This window comes from Ips typographus, linkage group LG2, assembly GCF_016097725.1.
Source record: "Ips typographus isolate SLU linkage group LG2, UJ_Ityp_2.0, whole genome shotgun sequence".
NCBI lineage: Eukaryota > Metazoa > Arthropoda > Insecta > Coleoptera > Curculionidae > Ips > Ips typographus.
This window is the reverse complement of record NC_138423.1, coordinates 5,258,770-5,279,498: the sequence shown is the minus strand read 5'-3', so window position 1 is coordinate 5,279,498 and position 20,729 is coordinate 5,258,770. Positions and strand designations below refer to the sequence as shown.

Sequence of the window (20,729 nt, the reverse complement as noted above, 5' to 3'; positions counted from 1 at the left end):
AGTAGGTTCCTTTGACTCTATTGTCTACAAATAGCATCTCGTGGTTCAAAAAATTGTGTTTTTTAGTAGGTACCTGCAAAAAAACGTGTCTATTAGCGCGGTTGCTCAACAAAAATTGCACCATCGTAAAGAAATAACCTAAAACGAATTTCAAAGAAACGGTACCATGTATTGTTTGCAGTTCAATAGAAAGTGGAAACAAATAATGGTCCTTCAAAAGGATAGAGTTGACGGATGGCAAATAGAAAGTTTGTTGCGAATTCTTGTAGTTTTTTTTTACAACCGTGAAGTGTGAATCTTTTCAATTTTGATCCTTCAATAATGACGATTTAAGCCTGATGGTTGTCTAACTTCAAGTTAAGGAACAGGAAAAAGAAGAAATTTTCTACAGAAAAATGGAAATAGAAGATAATACTTAAAGGACAATTTAGGCAGCTAGATAGGTCTTAAAGTGGTAATAAGGTGAAGCAGTGTTTGAGTTCTTTCGAGTCACAGAGGTCGCCACATGTCAACATTTTGTGATCGTTATATGTCATTTTTATGTCCCTGCTGTCATTTACTATAGCGGGATTTTTGAATTTAATTTTACATTTTTACGACGTCCCAGACAATTTTCAAGTTCAAAACTGTATTTATTAAAGTCTGGCGCAACTCCGGTTTCCATTCTGGATCTAACAAGGTGATCTCTTCCTTTCTGTTGATGATGTTCTCGTGCTTAAAGATCTCAATGGTTTCTCTAGTTAATCTAGGATAGTATCGCTGTGATCGATCCAAAACCTCCACCTCTTCAAAACAAATATCATTTCCTCTAGAAAGTGCATGTTCTGCCACCGCTGATTTTTCGGTCTGTCCTAGTCTGCAACTTCTCTTGTGCTCTGCTATTCTTGTGTTAACACTACGTTTAGTTAGTTCCAATGTATGCGGATGCTGCAAGGGATCCTGTAAACTCCAGAAGCCGATAAAGGATCCCGTTTGTTCTTGGCTGATCTGAGACTCTGTTGTATCGTGCGGATCGTTTTAAAGACAGTCTTGACATTGTGCTTCTCTAAAATCCTTCCAATCCTATCCGTGACCTTGCCTATGTATGGTAAGGAACCAACCAACTTTCTCTTCAACATCCCCCGTTTGTTGTCTGCGTAGTTCGATGTTTCTTGGGCGAGTGGCTCTGTTGAATTGTTGTCTACTGCATCTCCTCTACATCTATTTCCAGATGTTTGCTGTCCGTCGTTCATTGAATTTAAAATTCCTTGAAACAGGTCTCAATCATGTTTCACCACAGATAAGGATACTGATTAAGAAGGTTCCTGTTTTGGTAATTTCAAATCTTTAAATGCAGAAATAACTGTGTTATTAACTTAAGATATCTCGAAAATAACACCTTGAGGGAGAGATAGAGAGAGAAAACGACTTAACAACAGTAAAAGATATACTACAAATTAAAACAAATTACGATGACGTCACGGACGCAAAAAATTGCCCAAATTGATAAAAATATCTAGATGCATTTTCAAAATCAGAAACCTCTGAATACTTTTGCAAACCTTCTCAGAATTTTTTTTAAATTGCCATTAACCTCTAGAATCATCTTGGAAATGGCAGAAGCCTTCGAATACTACTTAAAACTTTCCACAATTTGCCAGAGACCTCTAAATATTACTAGAAACATGCCAAGAATTCGATTGAAAACCTTTCAAAAATTGTCCGAGACCTCTAAAATCAACTTGGAAATGCCATTTCACTGTAAACCTGCCAAAAACTGCCGGAGGGATCTGCAAGGTCCAAATGCTTCTAAATTCTACTAAAAACCTCCTATCAGACCTCTAAAATCATCTTGGAAATCCCAAAATCCTTTAATAATTACTGCAAACCTGCCAAGAATTGCCGGAGATCTCTGCAAGTGTCCAGATGCCTCTAAATTCGACTGGAAAGCTTCCAAAAATTGTCAGAGACCTCTAAAATCAACTTGGAAATGCCATTTCACTGTAAACCTGCCAAAAACTGCCGGAGGGATCTGCAAGGTCCAAATGCTTCTAAATTCTACTAAAAACCTCCTATCAGACCTCTAAAATCATCTTGGAAATCCCAAAATCCTTTAATAATTACTGCAAACTTGCCAAAAACTGCCGGAGTTCTCTGCAAGGTCCAAATGCTTCTAAATTCTACTAAAAACCTCTTATCAGACCTCTAAAATCATCTTGGAAATCCCAAAATCCTTTAATAATTACTGCAAACCTGCCAAGAATTGCCGGAAATCTCTGCAAGTGTCCAGATGCCTCTAAATTCGACTGGAAACCTTCCAAAAATTGTCCGAGACCTCTAAAATCAACTTGGAAATGCCATTTCACTGTAAACCTGCCAAAAACTGCCGGAGGGATCTGCAAGGTCCAAATGCTTCTAAATTCTACTAAAAACCTCCTATCAGACCTCTAAAATCATCTTGGAAATCCCAAAATCCTTTAATAATTACTGCAAACCTGCTAAGAATTGCCGGAAATCTCTGCAAGTGTCCAGATGCCTCTAAATTCGACTGGAAACCTTCCAAAAATTGTCCGAGACCTCTAAAATCAACTTGGAAATGCCATTTCACTGTAAACCTGCCAAAAACTGCCGGAGGGATCTGCAAGGTCCAAATGCTTCTAAATTCTACTAAAAACCTCCTATCAGACCTCTAAAATCATCTTGGAAATCCCAAAATCCTTTAATAATTACTGCAAACCTGCTAAGAATTGCCGGAAATCTCTGCAAGTGTCCAGATGCCTCTAAATTCGACTGGAAACCTTCCAAAAATTGTCCGAGACCTCTAAAATCAACTTGGAAATGCCATTTCACTGTAAACCTGCCAAAAACTGCCGGAGGGATCTGCAAGGTCCAAATGCTTCTAAATTCTACTAAAAACCTCCTATCAGACCTCTAAAATCATCTTGGAAATCCCAAAATCCTTTAATAATTACTGCAAACCTGCCAAGAATTGCCGGAAATCTCTGCAAGTGTCCAGATGCCTCTAAATTCGACTGGAAACCTTCCAAAAATTGTCCGAGACCTCTAAAATCAACTTGGAAATGCCATTTCACTGTAAACCTGCCAAAAACTGCCGGAGTTCTCTGCAAGGTGCAAATGCTTCTAAATTCTACTAAAAACCTCCTATCAGACCTCTAAAATCATCTTGGGAATCCCAAAATCCTTTAATAATTACTGCAAACCTGCTAAGAATTGCCGGAAATCTCTGCAAGTGTCCAGATGCCTCTAGATTCGACTGGAAACCTTCCAAAAATTGTCAGAGACCTCTAAAATCATATTGGAAATGCCAAAGGGCTCTAAATATCACTGAAAAGCTGAAGAAATTCCATTGGACCACAGCTTATAAGCCCGGATAACTTTTGTATTTCAATTTGAACTGATTTTTTGAACTTTGCATATACGTTCCCAATTACTCGGTTATCTTGGTTTTTCAAGATAAAAACTGTCCAATCGCCGGTTTACGAAAATAAACTCTACAACCAGGACCAAAAACCATTACAACCACAAATTTGAAAAACTGTGTTTATTTTTAATTTCATTGTGAATGCAGAACTAATGTATGGCCATCCCATTTCAATCACTTCTAATAGAACAGTATCCTAGACTTTCCAGTAGAAAACCCAATATACAGATTTTGCTAACTCTTTGGGCCGAAAATAAGATAAACGACCAGTTCTAAGAAGCATACTTTACAACTTAACCCGTTCGCGTAAAGGCACAATTTACATCTATTTGCCTCTGTTTACCTTTCCCTTTGAAACGTCACTGATTTATGAGAGGGTAAAGGAGTCTGGCTACACGTGTTTGCATTCTAAAGTCCTAATGTCTGACACAATTTACGGACTGAAGCATGACTTTTTTGATTATCGTGCTTTTGCTTGCGTGTAAAATTGACTGTGATTGGTCAAAAATCACATGGCCAATCAGAACTTTGCTTGTGCTTTGACTTACGTAAATGTAGCACATGTAGACATATCATTAACACAATATGTTATTTGTATCAACAGTTTTAATAGATGTACAGGGTGTCTCAAGTCTGATCGTTTTACGAGGTGTCTCCAAAAGTAGCAAAGGTAGAGCAATGAGGTTTTTCCGAACCTGTGCTCGATTTGTATGAAAGAAACTATGGAGGAATCGTACCTTCTACAGCTGCCCCCGTTTCTGAGCTACAGAGTGATTTTTAAAATATGACAAGACTTCTCTATTATTTGGGTGATATAAAGGCTGCTTCGTTTTCAAGTTTTTTTACAGCTCAGAAACACCAAAATGGCATTAGTGGCTCCAAACTGTCTTCTGATCCTTAAAAAAGTCACTAGAAGCTTTTAAACAGTTTTTAGCAGCTCAGAAACACCAAAATGGCCAGATTGGCAAGGATTCATTAAAATGCCACCAAAAGTTGAAATGAAAAAAGTGTAAAAGGGGAGAGTTGTAGGAAATTTCACCCTTTACCAGACTACATTTTGGAACTCGCTCTAAAGGGCTGTCTCAGTAAGATATTTCAGAAAAACTGTGTTAACGCACAAAAAGTGCTTTAAAAGACTCTAACCAAGTTTGACTTGGAGTTACACGGTTATTTGGAAAAATATGAAAAAAGTTTAAAAGGACAGAGTTGTAGGGAATTTCACCCTTTACCAGACTGCATTATGGCACTTGCTCTAAAGGGTTGTCTCAGTAAGATATTTCGGAAAAACTGTGTTAACGCACAAAAAGTGCTTTAAAAGACTCTAACCAAGTTTAACTTGGAGTTACACGGTTATTTGGAAAAATATGAAAAAAGTTTAAAAGGACAGAGTTGTAGGGAATTTCACCCTTTACCAGACTGCATTATGGCACTTGCTCTAAAGGGTTGTCTCAGTAAGATATTTCGGAAAAACTGTGTTAACGCACAAAAAGTGCTTTAAAAGACTCTAACCAAGTTTAACTTGGAGTTACACGGTTATTTGGAAAAATATGAAAAAAGTTTAAAAGGACAGAGTTGTAGGGAATTTCACCCTTTACCAGACTGCATTATGGCACTTGCTCTAAAGGGTTGTCTCAGTAAGATATTTCGGAAAAACTGTGTTAACGCACAAAAAGTGCTTTAAAAGACTCTAACCAAGTTTAACTTGGAGTTACACGGTTATTTGGAAAAATATGAAAAAAGTTTAAAAGGACAGAGTTGTAGGGAATTTCACCCTTTACCAGACTGCATTATGGCACTTGCTATAAAGGGCTGTCTCAGTAAGATATTTCTGAAAAACTGTGTTAACTCACAAAAAGTGCTTTAAAAGACTCTAACCAAGTTTAACTAGGAGTTACACGGTTATTTGGAAAAATATGAAAAAAGTTTAAAAAGGGAGAGTGGTAGGAAATTTCACCCTTTACCAGACTGGATTATGGCACTTGCTCTAAAGGGCTGTCTCAGTAAGATATTTCCTAAAAACTGTGTTAACGCACAAAAAAATGCTTTAAAAGACTCTAACCAAGTTTAACTAGGAGTTACACGGTTATTTGGAAAAATATGAAAAATCTAAAAGGGGAGAGTTGTAGGAAATTTCACCCTTTACCAGACTGCTTTATGGCACTTGCTCTAAAGGGCTGTATCAGTAAGATATCTCCGAAAAACTGTGTTAACGCACAAAAAGTGCTTTAAAAGACTCTAACTAAGTTTAACTAAGCGTTACACGGTTATTTAGAAAAATATGAAAAAACTAAAAGGGGAGAGTTGTAGGAAATTTCAGCCTTTACCAGACTGCATTATGGCACACTTGCTCTAAAGGGCTGTCTCAGTAAAATATTTCCGAAAAACTGTGTTAACGCACAAAAAATGCTTGAAAAGACTCTAACCAAGTTTAACTAGGAGTTACACGGTTATTTGGAAGAATATGAAAAATCTAAAAGGGGAGAGTTGTAGGAAATTTCACCCTTTACCAGACTGCATTATGGCACACTTGCTCTAAAGGGCTGTATCAGTAAGATATTTCCTAAAAACTGTGTTAACGCACAAAAAATGCTTGAAAAGACTCTAACCAAGTTTAACTAGGAGTTACACGGTTATTTGGAAAAATATGAAAAAAGTGTAAAAGGGGACAGTTGTAGGGAATTTCACCCTTTACCAGACTGCATTATGGCACTGGCTCTAAAGGGCTGTCTCAGTAAGATATTTCTGAAAAACTGTGTTAACCCACAAAAAGTGCTTTAAAAGACCATAACCAAGTTTAACTAGGAGTTACACGGTTATTTGGAAAAATCTAAAAGGGGAGAGTTGTAGGAAATTTCACCCTTTACCAGACTGCATTATGGCACACTTACTCTAAAGGGCTGTCTCAGTAAAATATTTCCGAAAAACTGTGTTAACGCACAAAAAGTGCTTTAAAAGACTCTAACTAAGTTTAACTAAGCGTTACACGGTTATTTAGAAAAATATGAAAAATCTAAAAGGGGAGAGTTGTAGGAAATTTCACCCTTTACCAGATTGCATTATGGCACACTTGCTCTAAAGGGCTGTATCAGTAAGATATTTCCTAAAAACTGTGTTAACGCACAAAAAATGCTTGAAAAGACTCTAACCAAGTTTAACTAGGAGTTACACGGTTATTTGGAAAAATATGAAAAAAGTGTAAAAGGGGACAGTTGTAGGGAAATTCACCTTTTACCATACTACATTATGGCACTTGCTCTAAAGGGCTGTCTCAGTAAGATATTTCCGAAAAACTGTGTTAATGCACAAAAAGTGCTTTAAAAGACTCTAACCAAGTTTAACTAGGAGTTACACGGTTATTTGGAAGAATATGAAAAATCTAAAAGGGGAGAGTTGTAGGAAATTTCACCTTTTACCAGACGACATTGTGGAACTTGCTCTAAAGGGCTGTCTCAGTAAGATATTTCCGAAAAACTGTGTTAACACGCAAAAAGTGCTTTAAAAGACTCTAACTAAGTTCAACTAGGAGTTAAACGGTTATTTGGAAAAATATGAAAAAAGTGTAAAAGGGGAGAGTTGTAGGAAATTTCACCCTTTACCAGACTGCATTATGGCACTTGCTCTAAAGGGCTGTCTCAGTAAGATATTTCAGAAAAACTGTGTTAACGCACAAAAAGTGCTTTAAAAGACTCTAACCACGTTTAACTAGGCGTTAAACGGTTGTTTGGAAAAATATGAAAAAAGTTTAAAAGGGGAGAGTTGTAGGGAATTTCACCCTTTACCAGACTGCATTATGGCACTTGCTCTAAAGGGCTGTCTCAGTAAGATATTTCAGAAAAACTGTGTTAACGCACAAAAAGTGCTTTAAAAGACTCTAACCACGTTTAACTAGGCGTTAAACGGTTGTTTGGAAAAATATGAAAAAAGTTTAAAAGGGGAGAGTTGTAGGGAATTTCACCCTTTACCAGACTGCATTATGGCACACTTGCTCTAAAGGGCTGTCTCAGTAAGATATTTCCTAAAAACTGTGTTATCGCACAAAAAGTGCTTTAAAAGACTCTAACCAAGTTTAACTAGGCGTTACACAGTTATTTAGAAAAATATGAAAAATCTAAAAAGTTGTAGGAAATTTCACCCTTTACCAGACTGCATTATGGCACTTGCTCTAAAGGGCTGTCTCAGTAAGATATTTCCGAAAAACTGTGTTAACGCACAAAAAGTGCTTTAAAAGACTCTAACCAAGTTTAACTAAGCGTTACACGGTTATTTGGAAAGTACCAAAAAAGTGTACGACGAAAGAAAGTTGTAGGAAATTCCATCCTTAACAAGATTGCATTAGAAAACTTTGGTCCTTAAAAGACCTCTTCAGAAGATATTTCCCAAAAACTGTGTCAAAGCACAAAAAAGTGGAAAAGGGACAATAGTGTTATATATTTGGGAAAAGGTAATTTTTAGCTTATTCCAAATCTGCATAAATATATAGGGTGTCCCATTCAAATAGAAGTATATTGGGTTGAAATCTTAATAAGGATGTGCTTAAGAAAATATACCTTGATTTCCTATGGGAAATCATTGCTCTTTTTGGAAATACCCCGAAAAGCATCAAATTTGAGAGACAGACCAGTACATCGGGTTATCTCTAGGTTAGCGCTTATTCAGCGCTTGACAAACCGAGCTTTAATATTCTCGTTTTTCACCATTTCTAATACTAAAATTTACCCTGAACTATATAATCAATTTGCCAGTAAATGTGTTGTACTTTGGTTCCTCCCATATAACTTATGAAGTTATTCCAGTGACTTTTGCCTGTTTCCCTCGACACTTCCAAATCGTTTTTAAGTACAACTAAAGCTAAGTTGAGGTTTGAATGTGACAGATTAGGTGCAAAATAACAGAGTCTAAACTAAACTTATCTAAACTCTGGTGTTGGGGAAACGGACATAAGACAAACAGTAATAACCTTGTATTGGTCAGAACAAAATATAACTTGATCAGTGCTTTGGCAACCTTCCTAGGATAGTGGCAGATGTGTCCCTTAACTTTATATAGGTCAAAAACGCTTGCCGTATATTTACCCCAAGGATTTTGGTCAATATGTACAGTTATTGGTCATAATCGGCACAAAGACGGGGTAAGCGAAGGCCAGTTTTGTGGCATTGCACGTCAAAAGCCCTTCATAATGCGTATATTTGTAAAAGGCTTAACCCACACTGACAGGTGACAAGTAGATAAAAGGGTTACACTGAAACGGTATTGAAGATTGTACAGGAAAAAGTTATAAGATTTCGGGTGGTCAGTTTGGTTCTCACCGATCATGAAGATTGATAAGTCAATCGATCAAGTTACGCTGCGTTCAAAAACATTTCGGGTCAAAACATTATGACTTTTTTAGGTACCTGATGTTGACCATTTTTTAGGGTTTTTACCGTTATTTTTACAATCCTACTTTCTACAGCATTGCGAAGAGTTATTGCTAAAAAAAGCCTTGCAATAGAGTGTTCGAAATTTGCGAGACGAATTTGCAGTAAAATGTTATTTTTTTGTGAAAGGGGTACCATAAAATGTTTTTGCCATAACGGTCCTATTTGAAAACTGGGATTCCGGGAACTTTGACATGCGTTTTTTAGATTCTATTATTTGCACAAGTCGATAACATTTGAAGAATACAGGGGAATTTAGATCAGAGTAACAAAATAGTTATTTACACGACTAGGGAGGAAAGTGCAACTTTTGTTCGAGAAGGTTACTCTTATGGGACACATGCATGTCAGAACACCAGGCCATCACTCCTGATATAGATTCTACTTTCAATATATTCCTGGACATTTTTCTTAGAATATTTGAGAGCAGCTTTCTTCTAAAATCAAAAACATATCACTGTAGCAACTTGAATAAGAAATGGTTTAACAACGAACTCAAAGTACGCAGAGACTCCTTAAACTTACTCACCACTTTTGACAAACAAAATCTAAATATCAACTTTACACAAGTGATAAAACAACAAAAACACTCCTCCAGATCCAAAAAAAAATCAAACAAAAATTAAATTCTTCACTGGTAACATTGAAAATTACGAAGGCGTAGAAGGGCCACAGACATTATTTTTCTTAAATTTTTATTTCAAACTCAGAAATTAACTAAATTTCGACTTCGAACTCGGAAATTAACTAAATTCCGACTTCAAACTCGGAATTTAGTTGTAATGTTGTCAAACTGACAAATTCTACTATTTTGGTTCGAATAGTGTTTTTGCAATGTTGACAAATACATCTTCTAATTAAGATCAAAGAGTGTTTGCAATGTTGCCAAACTAATTTTACTAATTTGGGTTGAAGAGTATATGCAATGTTATCAAACTGACAAATTTTACAATTTTGGTTTGAAGAGTGTTTCCAATTTGTCCAAACTGACAAGTTCAACTAATTTCTTTGAAGTGTGTTTGCTTGCAATGTTGCCAAATTAACAAACTCTCCTAATTTAGATCGAAGACTGTTTGCAATGTTGCCTAACTGACAAAATTTGGTAATTTGGTTCAAAAGTGTCCTTGCAATGTTATCAAACTAACAAATTCTACAATTTTGGTTCGAAGAGTGTTTGTAATGTAACCGAACTGACAAGTCCGACTAATTTCTTTGAAGTGTGTCTGCAATGTAGCCAAAGTTAACAAATTTTACTAATTTGCTTCGAAGAATGTTTGCAATGTTGCCAAACTGAAAAATTTTGTCTAATTTGGTTTGAAGAGCTTTTGCAATGTGACAATGTAAATTCTGAGTTCGAAGTCGGAATTTAACTAAATTCCGAGTTAAGGATTAATTCCGGTTAATTCCGAAAAGGATGATGAAAATGACCTAAGTAATCACAGACCCATTTCCTTAGTCCCGGTTCTATCTAACCCCAAACCCAAACCAAATTTTCTAGTGTTTTTCAGGTTTTTGGATAAGGAATTTAATGAGCATTCCAAAAATGTGCTAAAAACAGTTATTTTTTCACTGCAAGTGGGTTTGACAAGCAATTTAGTCAAACTGTGCTCAAAAGTTGCAAATCAAGATTTAGAGAAAATTTCTTGCAGTATTCAGTACAAAACGTGTTTCTGAGATCTAAATTATCCTTAAATTCAGAAGATTAATAAAGTGTTGCACGTCATTTAAATCAGAAAACAAAGCATTTTTAAAATCTGTGGCTGGAAAAAACAGAAATGTCGAATTTTAATTGAAACAATAGGCTTATTTCCTTGAGGGTAACCATGTAACCTGGTTACAATATGTGTCTCATTTGTTTTCTTGAATTGAAACAAGATAGCCTGACTAATCACTAGTAACCAGGTTACATGGTTACCCTCAAGGAAATAAGCCTTATGTCAGGTTTTAAAGGGAAAAGTTGCATTGACAAAGTGTCAATAGTGAAAATGCGTTAATAAATTTAAAACGACGATTATGCCGCGTGTATGACGTAGATGACTTTCAGCAGTTGTCAACAAAGACATTGTAAAGCAACGAGTAGAGTTCGCAAAGTGCAATGTTGCCAAATAACACGTTTTTTTACGATTCGCCTCTTTCATAGTTTCACGCAACCAGCAATACATCGACATTCGGTGAGATTCTCACGCCTTCCTATGGAATACGGAATTTCTCACTCAATAAAATTTACGCCAACAGGGCGAAAAATCAGTCAAAACTAGATTTCTTTACAATTTTCCTTAACTTCACAGTTGTGTATTGGAATATTAATGGCCAAACACATAAAGGAAGTTGTCTCTCTTATTTAATATTCAAGAATAAAGACACTTTTTTTAAACTGAAGGAACCATTTGACTAAATCGCCTGACCGCTTTCCTGGAGAGAAGTATAATCTCTACTCGGAGCATCAGTTTGGCTTTCGGAAAAGAAGATCCACTCCACCACTTGAAGGCTCTGGTGGGCCACATTCTACGACCTCTCGAAGGCGTTTCTTACTTACCATACTTATATCGCGGGCAGCAGATCTGAGTCTCTCCGTGCAAGTCTAAAAACTGTACCTGCCACCTCTCAAATCTGACATCGGTTCAATATGCAGATGACACAACCCTTCTTGACCATCATTGTAACACTGCTCAGCTCCACGTAGTAGCTGCCTCTACTGTTAGGAAACTAAACCCCTATTTTGCTGACATCAATCTATGCCTCAACCTTGAAAAAAACAGAAACAGATGAAGGTAAATCTGACAGCAGGATAACCTGGAAACACCACATCGTTTAATTGACGAAAAGCCTCTCCTTTCTCGAAGAAGTCTCCCTCACAGCATATATGAGTCTTTTCCAGTCCAAACTATCATATGGCCTATTATTCTGGGGAAATTCGACAGACTGGCAAAAGGTCTTTCTCTTACAAAAAAAAACCATAAGAGTTATAGGCAAACTAGAGCCCTTGGACAGCTGCAGAGCCTCTTTTCAAGATCTTCGAATCCTAATCTTACCAGGCCTATACATATACAATGTCTGGCATATCTGAAATCCACAGTATTAGAATTTGCAAGCCTTAAACTTTACAACTTCCTGCCCAATGAACTAAAAATTTAAAACAATTACTTTTAGTTAGATTTGTGTCTAGATGAATTTTATCTTAGCAATAGTTATATGTACCTTGACAATGCTGAAAACTGGGATACTGTGTATTTGAGCAAATAAAGCATTTATTACTATTATTATCAATTTCGTGACACACAAACGTTACAAACTCAGATAAAGTATTAACTTGATTCTGGATGATGATTTGATTGTGAATTGTGATTGAGCTTGTGAACTTGACGTGTTTTGGGGCATTGCTGTAAAAGTGAGTAAAAAACCTTGAATAAATCTTCCACAAAGTAATAAATTATAATTTTACCAATCCAGGGTACTACCCTAGCATCTACTGATCTAGCAGATCTTCCAGGAGGTACCTACCTACAACAGATTGATCCGGATAACTATTATAACAGTAGGCTGGATGTTCTAATTTAATAGATGTTTTTGCATTGAAGGAGTTACAAGGCAAACAGATTTTGTTTACTTCTTGTACTATTTCAATGTTTCCCATGAGGAATAATGTAAAATGACAATTTTGTCTAAATGGGTTACATTGTACGTTTTAAAACAAACCTTTCATTCTGGCGTTATTTCATGAAGGTCTTTACCGTTCCACGTGGTGCTTCTAAACCCTATAAATAACCCATTTTTGCAGACTTTTCGACGGCTAAGAGAGTTATTGGGTACCATAAAAATTCTTTCGACGTTAAAAAAGTGTTCGCATTTTGCGATTTTTAGAAGAGTTAATCATAAATATTAAAAAAAAGAAGAAAATCTTAGAAGTTTGGTTCTAATCTAGTAAAATATGTAATTAACACGGCGTGGGTTTATTTGTGTACCTCCGGCATACTGAAACGAGGTAAATTGTCTCGCTATATACAATATGCCTTTCAACGAAGGAACCAGTTGGGTTCAGAAAAGAAGAAAATTTACATCATCCTTCATAAAATCTGTTTAGGCTACACTTTGATGTTGACCGAAAAATTTGTTTTGATTTATGTGGGTACGGAAGCGTAATAATTGGGATTATAGTGTGAAATTATGAAAAATATGGTCGCTTTTGACCAAAATTTATGAGTTTACTTAGAAAGAAGCTACCAACTAATTACAACACATTAAATCTCACTAAATTAGTCTTTTTACAGAACATATTCGTTATTGTTCATTATGATCTAAATTCGCTCAAAACTAGTTGTAACGATAATGGGTTTTTCTGTGATCATAAGTGTGCAACCTAAAATAGACCTTAAACCAAGAGAAAGTTAAACATTAATTCACTGAAGAACATATAATAATAAAACCACGTTATTATGGTAATAAGGTTCAAATTTGCTTTCCATGCTTCCATTTTCCAAACTGCAATTCCGTCCGGATATCTCAGAAGATCGGAAATTAGTTTTTATCTTTTCGGACTGTGAAACTTCCAGGGATGTGTTTAGCAGTTTTTTTTCGAACATTTTTGCTCCTTTTCAAATTTTTGAACAGTTTTTCAAAATTTGTTTTAACGAAAACAAATTTTCAAATCAGTTGTTGAAATTTGAGAATCCTGTAACTCGATTATTTTTGGGAGTTCAGGAAGGTTGAACCACTCAAATTAACCGTCTTGAGCTCTTCTTTCCAAGGGTGTAAAGCAAAAAATTCTATCTGAAAAATTGCGTACAGGATGACCAAAAACAGTCAATCACCATAATTTTCATGCACACCCTGTATACTGGAACCAAAAACGGTCAGGCAAACTTACGGTGCTGAATTAAAGAATTGATTAAGAATGTTTTTGGTCTTTTTCACATTTTTCGTAACTTTTACGGTTTTCGAGTTATTTAGCAAAAACTGGTTTGTTGCAACAAATTTTTGAAATTGTGGTTTAAAATTTGAACACCCTGTAACTCGGTTATTTTTTGGGGTTCATGGCGGTTCAATCACTTAAAAAAACCGTTTTAAACTCCTCTTTCCAGTGGTGTAGAGTAAAAAGTTCTCTCTTAAAAATTGCGTACAGAGTGGCCAAAAAATCTGAACTACTACACTTTTCATTCATACCCTGTATAGTGGCGACACTGACAGACTGCAAAGCTTCCATTTATAAGTTGAGTAGATCTTTATGAACATTTTTACTCTTTAATTTTTTTTTTTACTTTCACCGTTTTGGAGTTATTTAGCAAAACCTGGTTTGAGGCAAAAAAATTTCAAATCAGTTGATATTGTGATTTAAAATTTGAACACCCTGTAACTCGGTTATTTTTGGGAGTCCAGGAAGGTTGAACCACTCAAATTAACCGTCTTGAGCTCTTCTTTCCAAGGGTGTAAAGCAAAAAATTCTATCTGAAAAATTGCGTACAGGATGACCAACACAGTCAATCACCATAATTTTCATGCACACCCTGTATAGTGAAAGCAAAAACGGTCCTGCAAACTTACAGTGCTGAGTTAAGGAGTTGATTAGGTACAATTTTGATTTCCTGCAAGTTTTTCGTAACTTTCACCGTTTTCGAGTTCTTTAGCAAAAACTAGGTTGGTGCAAAACCACTATTTAAATCAGTTGAAATTGTGATCTAAAATTTAAACACAGTTTAAAGGAAACGCCTGTAAAACCCACTTGGAGTAAGAAAATGATTGTTTTAAGCATATTTTTGGAATCCTCATTAAATTTCCTATTTAATAACCTGAAAAAAAACCTACAAAATTTGGTACAGTCAGAGAGAAATGCGATATCAAAATTTGAACTGCCAGAAACAGAGTATTTGTAGTTTACCAATAATATTCTGGTCAAATTTTCCTAGTGAAGTAAAATATTTACTTTTTCGGTAATTTACCCATCACTACTGTTAAGTAACTTGACACTTCTTCACGTGACATCATTGACATTTTCAAACCGATGAGCATGTGACGCTGTTAAATGACGTCACCGAATGCCCTCTGACTTTCTAGTGAATGGTTGATTGATGTTATTTTGTCACTTTAAATTGTAAATAATATGAAGGTTTGTGTAGTGTTTTTAATTTTTAAAAACAATAAAAGTAACAACCCCGTGTATGTCTTCAAATGTGTTTTAGTATTACGAAAAAAGAGCACACAGAATCAGAAATAACAGCTTTCCCTGATGAAGCAAAAATAAACTTTGCGAAACGTTGGCTACACAAAGTGAAGTCCATCTTGTCTTGGGAAAGCGTTAAATGAGAGGAAAGAACACAGCCTTCTCCACAAAAATATTTATTATTCTCTAAATATTAGAAGGGGGCGCACAACTAGTTTCGGGGACATAAGTACCCATCATCAGGAGCTGAAATATTGAAAAGTCTAAAAAATATCACTTAAATTAACTTATTCATATATAATTTAGGTATGTCAAGGTTAATTTAAGCGATCTTTGTTAGACTTTTCAATATTTCAGCTCCTGATGATGGGTACTTATGTCCCCGAAACTAGTTGAGCGCCCGACAGTCCCAAGCATATCCTCTATGTTATCTGCAATTAGAACTGTGTCGTCCGCGTAACGAATACTTCTCTAACATTTAGGGGATAACAAATATTGTTTGTATTTTATAGAGACATTTTTTGACGACAATTGGGCAGATTTGTAATTCCTCGTGTATGTATTATTTTAATTGTCTATAAGATGCATTGTTACTTGGTGTTATATGCTAAACTTTGTATTGTTGTTTATTATTTTTGCATGTATTATTCTCAACTTTGTCAATACAACTTGTTTCTCAGGACAATAAAGTACCTTTTTCTAATTTTGGCATATAAAGTGACACTTTTCAAAACTGATTAGAGTGACAAAACGTTCGTAACTAGTTACGAAAAGTATCACTTTATGTAACTAGTTATGAAAAGTTCATTTCATCACTCCCTGTTTTTATGCATTTCCGTAGAAACATATGGGCTACATCCATCATAACATGTCATTGTCACAGTTTATACAAGGTGCTATAAAAGTGAATATTTGTGTTAAATCACTTTAAAAGATGGTTTGCACAGCTTTTTGGTCAAAATTAGAAAAAATTATGTATGGAACACGTTTAGAAAATGTTTTATTGTGTAACTCATTCAAATTGTAGGACCTCGCTGCGCTCGCCCTACAAACATTCATTCGTAACACAAAATCGAATTTTTCGTAACTGGTTACATAAATAGCTATTTGATTGATTGATCGATCAAATAATTAGAGTAAATATTCAGGGTGTTACAGAAAAAATTTATAAACTTTGTATTTTTTCACGTTTAGCATGATTTTTTGTTTTATTCAATAAAATTTTCTGGTGATTTGGGAGAAAACCAACCAAAGTGTTTTTGTGAGAGAATGAGAATCCTACATTTTTAGTGTAGACAGGTTAAAAAAAAAGCCAACTGCTTAGAAACTATTTATTTGTGAAAAGTAGTATACAAAAATTTAATTATAAATACACAACAGGACTAGATTTTAAAAAAAGGTTTAACAATAAAGGGGACATAAATTACTATACATTGGCTGGAAAGAGTCTTTCAGTGTTGTGGGATTGACATTAATCTGGGTCTTTTCCTGACATCCAGTCTGTTTCTCTTTTCTTTTTGCAGCATTGCCAATCGAAACATTAATTTGTAGACTTCTTTTTCTAAAAATGCTACGCGAATCGCCATCTCATCCTCTTTCGACTTACGGGCATCCCGCGACTTTTTAGCAGCTTCATTGTTTTTTCTTCGTTTCTCCAGGTATTCTGGATCGTTCAGTTTTTCTGGATTCGCCGGCACGTTGCGGCTCATGTTCCGGTTCCGGCTATTTTGGCCGGAAGTGTTGGAAACGCGTGACATCATCTGGTTTTTGAATTCCTCGTAAGCAGCTTCCGTGCTTGGATCCAGAGTAGCGATCAGAGGTAAAGGGTTTGCTCTGGGGGAAGTGAGGACTTTGAAAGGCCGCTGCCCGCCGATAGAGGCTGCTTCGGGTGGAATTAAGCACATTTGTTTGCCGTATGTAGCTGGAGTCGCTGTAGCTGGGGAAAGTTGTGGGAAAAGTCGTTGCGGGGGTGAAATTGGGAGGGGTAGTTGAGGGGCGATAACAACTTGATGATTTGGGTGGTAAAAATGAGTGGGTTGTGACTGTATTTGGTATGAAGGAATTGGCATTAAACATTGAGGGGGGTAAATATTGTAGGGATTTGGGGGCATTGGGTTACTCAGCCTGGGGCAATATTGGATTATATCAGGACGAACTATTTGGATTGGCTCATCCCTCGGTTCATCTTGAGGTTCCAGTTTAATGGCCACTTTTTGGGAAGAAAAATCCATCTGCAACCAAATAACCACTTAGTCACATAATACCACACAGAATTTCTTTGATGCTACTTCTCACCACACAAAAAAGGTTTGGTGGGAAAAATGAAATTTCGCACTATTTTCATCAAAGAACATATAGAACGTGATCACTCATACTGAACTTTAAAACAACAACTCACCTTGTAATAAACTAAAAAACAGGCAAAACAGACAAACTCACTTTGGCACCAAAAACAAACTTTACTAGCACTGGTCGTCTTTAAAGGGACTAGGCTCACCGCAAACTAAAAATTTCGCACTAAGCCCTTATCTTCGTTTCTGCAGAGAAAAGGAATGCACAGAATTGGCAATATTGCCGTTTCAAAAGAAGGGGTCCTTTACCACCAATAAAATTTGCTGATTTACAAGTGGGATGGTCCATTTTATGGGACAAGGGTAGGTCAACTTACTTGCTATTGACTGCACCGAATGCAAATCTGATGGAAACCGTACCAAGATAAAATATTTAGTGTACATCTCTAAACTGTAAACGTCATTATTTTCATCTTCATCTACGGGTGAAGAGCAAAATTTCAAAAAATCTTCAACTAGTATGAGTAGACAATTTTTTTTAATGACTGCATATTCATCAAATATAGTTTCTTAATAGTTTCTTTTCCAAACGAAAGGTTTCAATTATTTTTTTAAAATTAATTTATATTTTATTTTAATTTATATTAAATTCTTATTGCACTTAATAAGTCGAACCCAACACAGTCTTTTAGTGCAGGCTGGTGCAAATTAGTGTAATAAGTTGAAAACGCTATTAGATTTGATAGATTTGCACCACTGTACTTTCAGGTACAGGGTGATGGTTTATACAGGGTATTTCAGGTTTGGATATGCAAAAACTTAAAGCAACTATTCTACGTAAAGTAAAGTAAAAGTGTACAGACCAGTTAACACACCTACACCTGTCAAAATCACATGACTTGTAAATTGTAAACAAGTACATGTCACGTGTGACTTTGATTAACCATTCTTTGAGCTTGTAAAGGCTTTTTGGCACCTGTTAAAATCAGTCACGTGACTTAAAATTTAGTTTTACAACGTTGAAAATTTCGTAAATTAAATAGCCATTTGCAAACGTTGAAATTGTAACAGACACGTCAGGTAGTTTTGATAAAGCAAATTGGAACTTGCAACACTGTAAAAGCCAGTTGACACCCTGTCAAAAACACTGTCACATGACTTTGAAAATTTAGTTGTAAGCGTTGAAAGTTTAGTAAATTAAATTTTGACAGTTTTTAAAGCTGACATTGTAAAAGACATGTCACGTGACTTTGATTATCCAATCTTTGAGCTTGCAAAACAGTAAAGGCTTTTTGACACCTGTTAAAATCAGTCACGTGACTTTTAAAGTTTAATTTACAACCGTAAGAGATGTGTAAATTTAATTTACCTTTATTACTTAAATTTAATTTATTATTTTTAGTTAAAGCTAAAATTGTAGGAAACACGTCACGTAACTTTGATAAAGCAAATTCGAACTTGCAACACTGTAAAAGTTGTAAAGACACCTGTCAAAATCAATCACGTAACTTTCAAATTCAAATTTCACAACGTTGAAAATTTAGTAAATTAAATTTAGACAGTTCTAACAGCTGAAACTGTAAAAGGCACGTCACGTAACTTTGATAATGCAATTTTGAGCTTGCAACCCTGTAAACACCAGTTGACATTTGTCAAAATCAATCACGTGACTTTTAAAATTTAGTTTTCGAACGTTGAAAATTTCATAAATTACATAAATAGACATTTGCAAACATTGAAATTGTAAGAGACACGTCACGCTACTTTGATAATGCAAATTTGAACTTGCAACACTGTAAAAGCCAGTTGACACCTGTCAAAAACATCAGTCACGTGACTTTTAAAATCTAGTTGGACACAGCGTTGAAAATTTAGTAAATTAAATTTAGACAGTTGTAACAGCTGAAACTGTAAAAGACTCGTCACGTAACTTCGATAATGCAGTTTTGAGCTTGCAACACTGTAAACACCAGTTGACACTTGTCAAAATCAATCACGTGACTTTTAAAATTTAGTTTTACAACGTTGAAAATTTCGTAAATCACATAAATAGACATTTGCAAACATTGAAATTGTAAGAGACAGGTCACGTAACTTCGATAATGCAATTTTGAGCTTGCAACCCTGTAAACACCAGTTGACACTTGTCAAAATCAATCACGTGACTTTTAAAATTTAGTTTTCGAACGTTGAAAATTTCATAAATTACATAAATAGACATTTGCAAACATTGAAATTGTAAGAGACACGTCACCTAACTTTCATAATGCAAATTTGAACTTGCAACACTGTAAAAGCCGGTTGACACCTGTCAAAAACATCAGTCACGTGACTTTTAAAATCTAGTGGTACACAGCGTTGAAAATGTAGTAAATTAAATTTAGACAGTTGTAACAGCTGAAACTGTAAAAGACACGTCACGTAACTTTGATAATGCAATTTTGAGCTTGCAACACTGTAAACACCAGTTGACACTTGTCAAAATCAATCACGTGACTTTTAAAATTTAGTTTTCGAACGTTGAAAATTTCATAAATTACATAAATAGACATTTGCAAACATTGAAATTGTAAGAGACACGTCACCTAACTTTCATAATGCAAATTTGAACTTGCAACACTGTAAAAGCCGGTTGACACCTGTCAAAAACATCAGTCACGTGACTTTTAAAATCTAGTTGTACACAGCGTTGAAAATGTAGTAAATTAAATTTAGACAGTTGTAACAGCTGAAACTGTAAAAATCTCGTCACGTAACTTCGATAATACAATTTTGAGCTTGCAACACTGTAAATACCAGTTGACACTTGTCAAAATCAATCACGTGACTTTTAAAATTTAGTTTTAGAACGTTGAAAATTTCGTAAATTAAATAGACATTTGCAAACGTTGAAATTGTAAGAGACACGTCACGCTACTTTGATAATGCAAATTTGAACTTGCAACACCGTAAAAGCCAGTTGACACTAGTCAAAAACATCAGTCACGTGACTTTTAAAATCTAGTTGTAGGTACACAGCGTTGAAAATTTAGTAAATTAAATTTAGACAGTTGTAACAGCTGAAACTGTAGGAGACATGTCACGTAGAGCTCGAATCAGCTAAGAAAAGGCCACAGGCGTCATCAAACGATGATGTCACGATCTCTGTACGTCTCGCTTTAAATATTGCTGCTCTCGTTACTTTCCAAGTTGTTGCAGCCAGTCAGTGGCGTGCTATTATTTTATCAGTAAAATGAAACATTTTCGTCGTTTTTAATAAAGAAAATAAAAGACAACAAGTTTTTCAAAGGAATGGAAACTCCTTCTGCTTCTTTCTTCATAAATTGTAAGACGTTACTGACGATTTCACGGCCTTGGCTGTATATGATAACACCTTTCTTTCCAACCTTTTTGAAAGACATTTTGACAAAATAACGTTTTTTATTCATAACACTATGTGAACTTCA

General features: G+C 35.5%; 1 protein-coding gene across 1 annotated transcript; it reads right to left on the bottom strand.

The window, feature by feature from the left end:
- Positions 1-16,309: 16,309 nt before the first annotated feature.
- LOC145724614 (uncharacterized) lies at positions 16,310-17,545 on the bottom strand. Its single transcript, XM_081972963.1, has 2 exons — positions 17,391-17,545; positions 16,310-17,223 (listed from the first exon to the last, which is right to left on the bottom strand). The coding sequence occupies exon 2, from the start codon at positions 17,221-17,223 to the stop codon at positions 16,444-16,446; it is 780 nt and encodes a 259-aa protein (XP_081829089.1). The 5' UTR covers positions 17,391-17,545; the 3' UTR covers positions 16,310-16,443.
- Positions 17,546-20,729: the final 3,184 nt, after the last annotated feature.

What these genes read in the sequence shown, in the direction of transcription:
- LOC145724614 (XM_081972963.1), bottom strand. Translation starts at nt 17,223, where the DNA reads ATGGATTTTTCTTCCCAAAAAGTGGCCATTAAACTGGAACCTCAAGAT.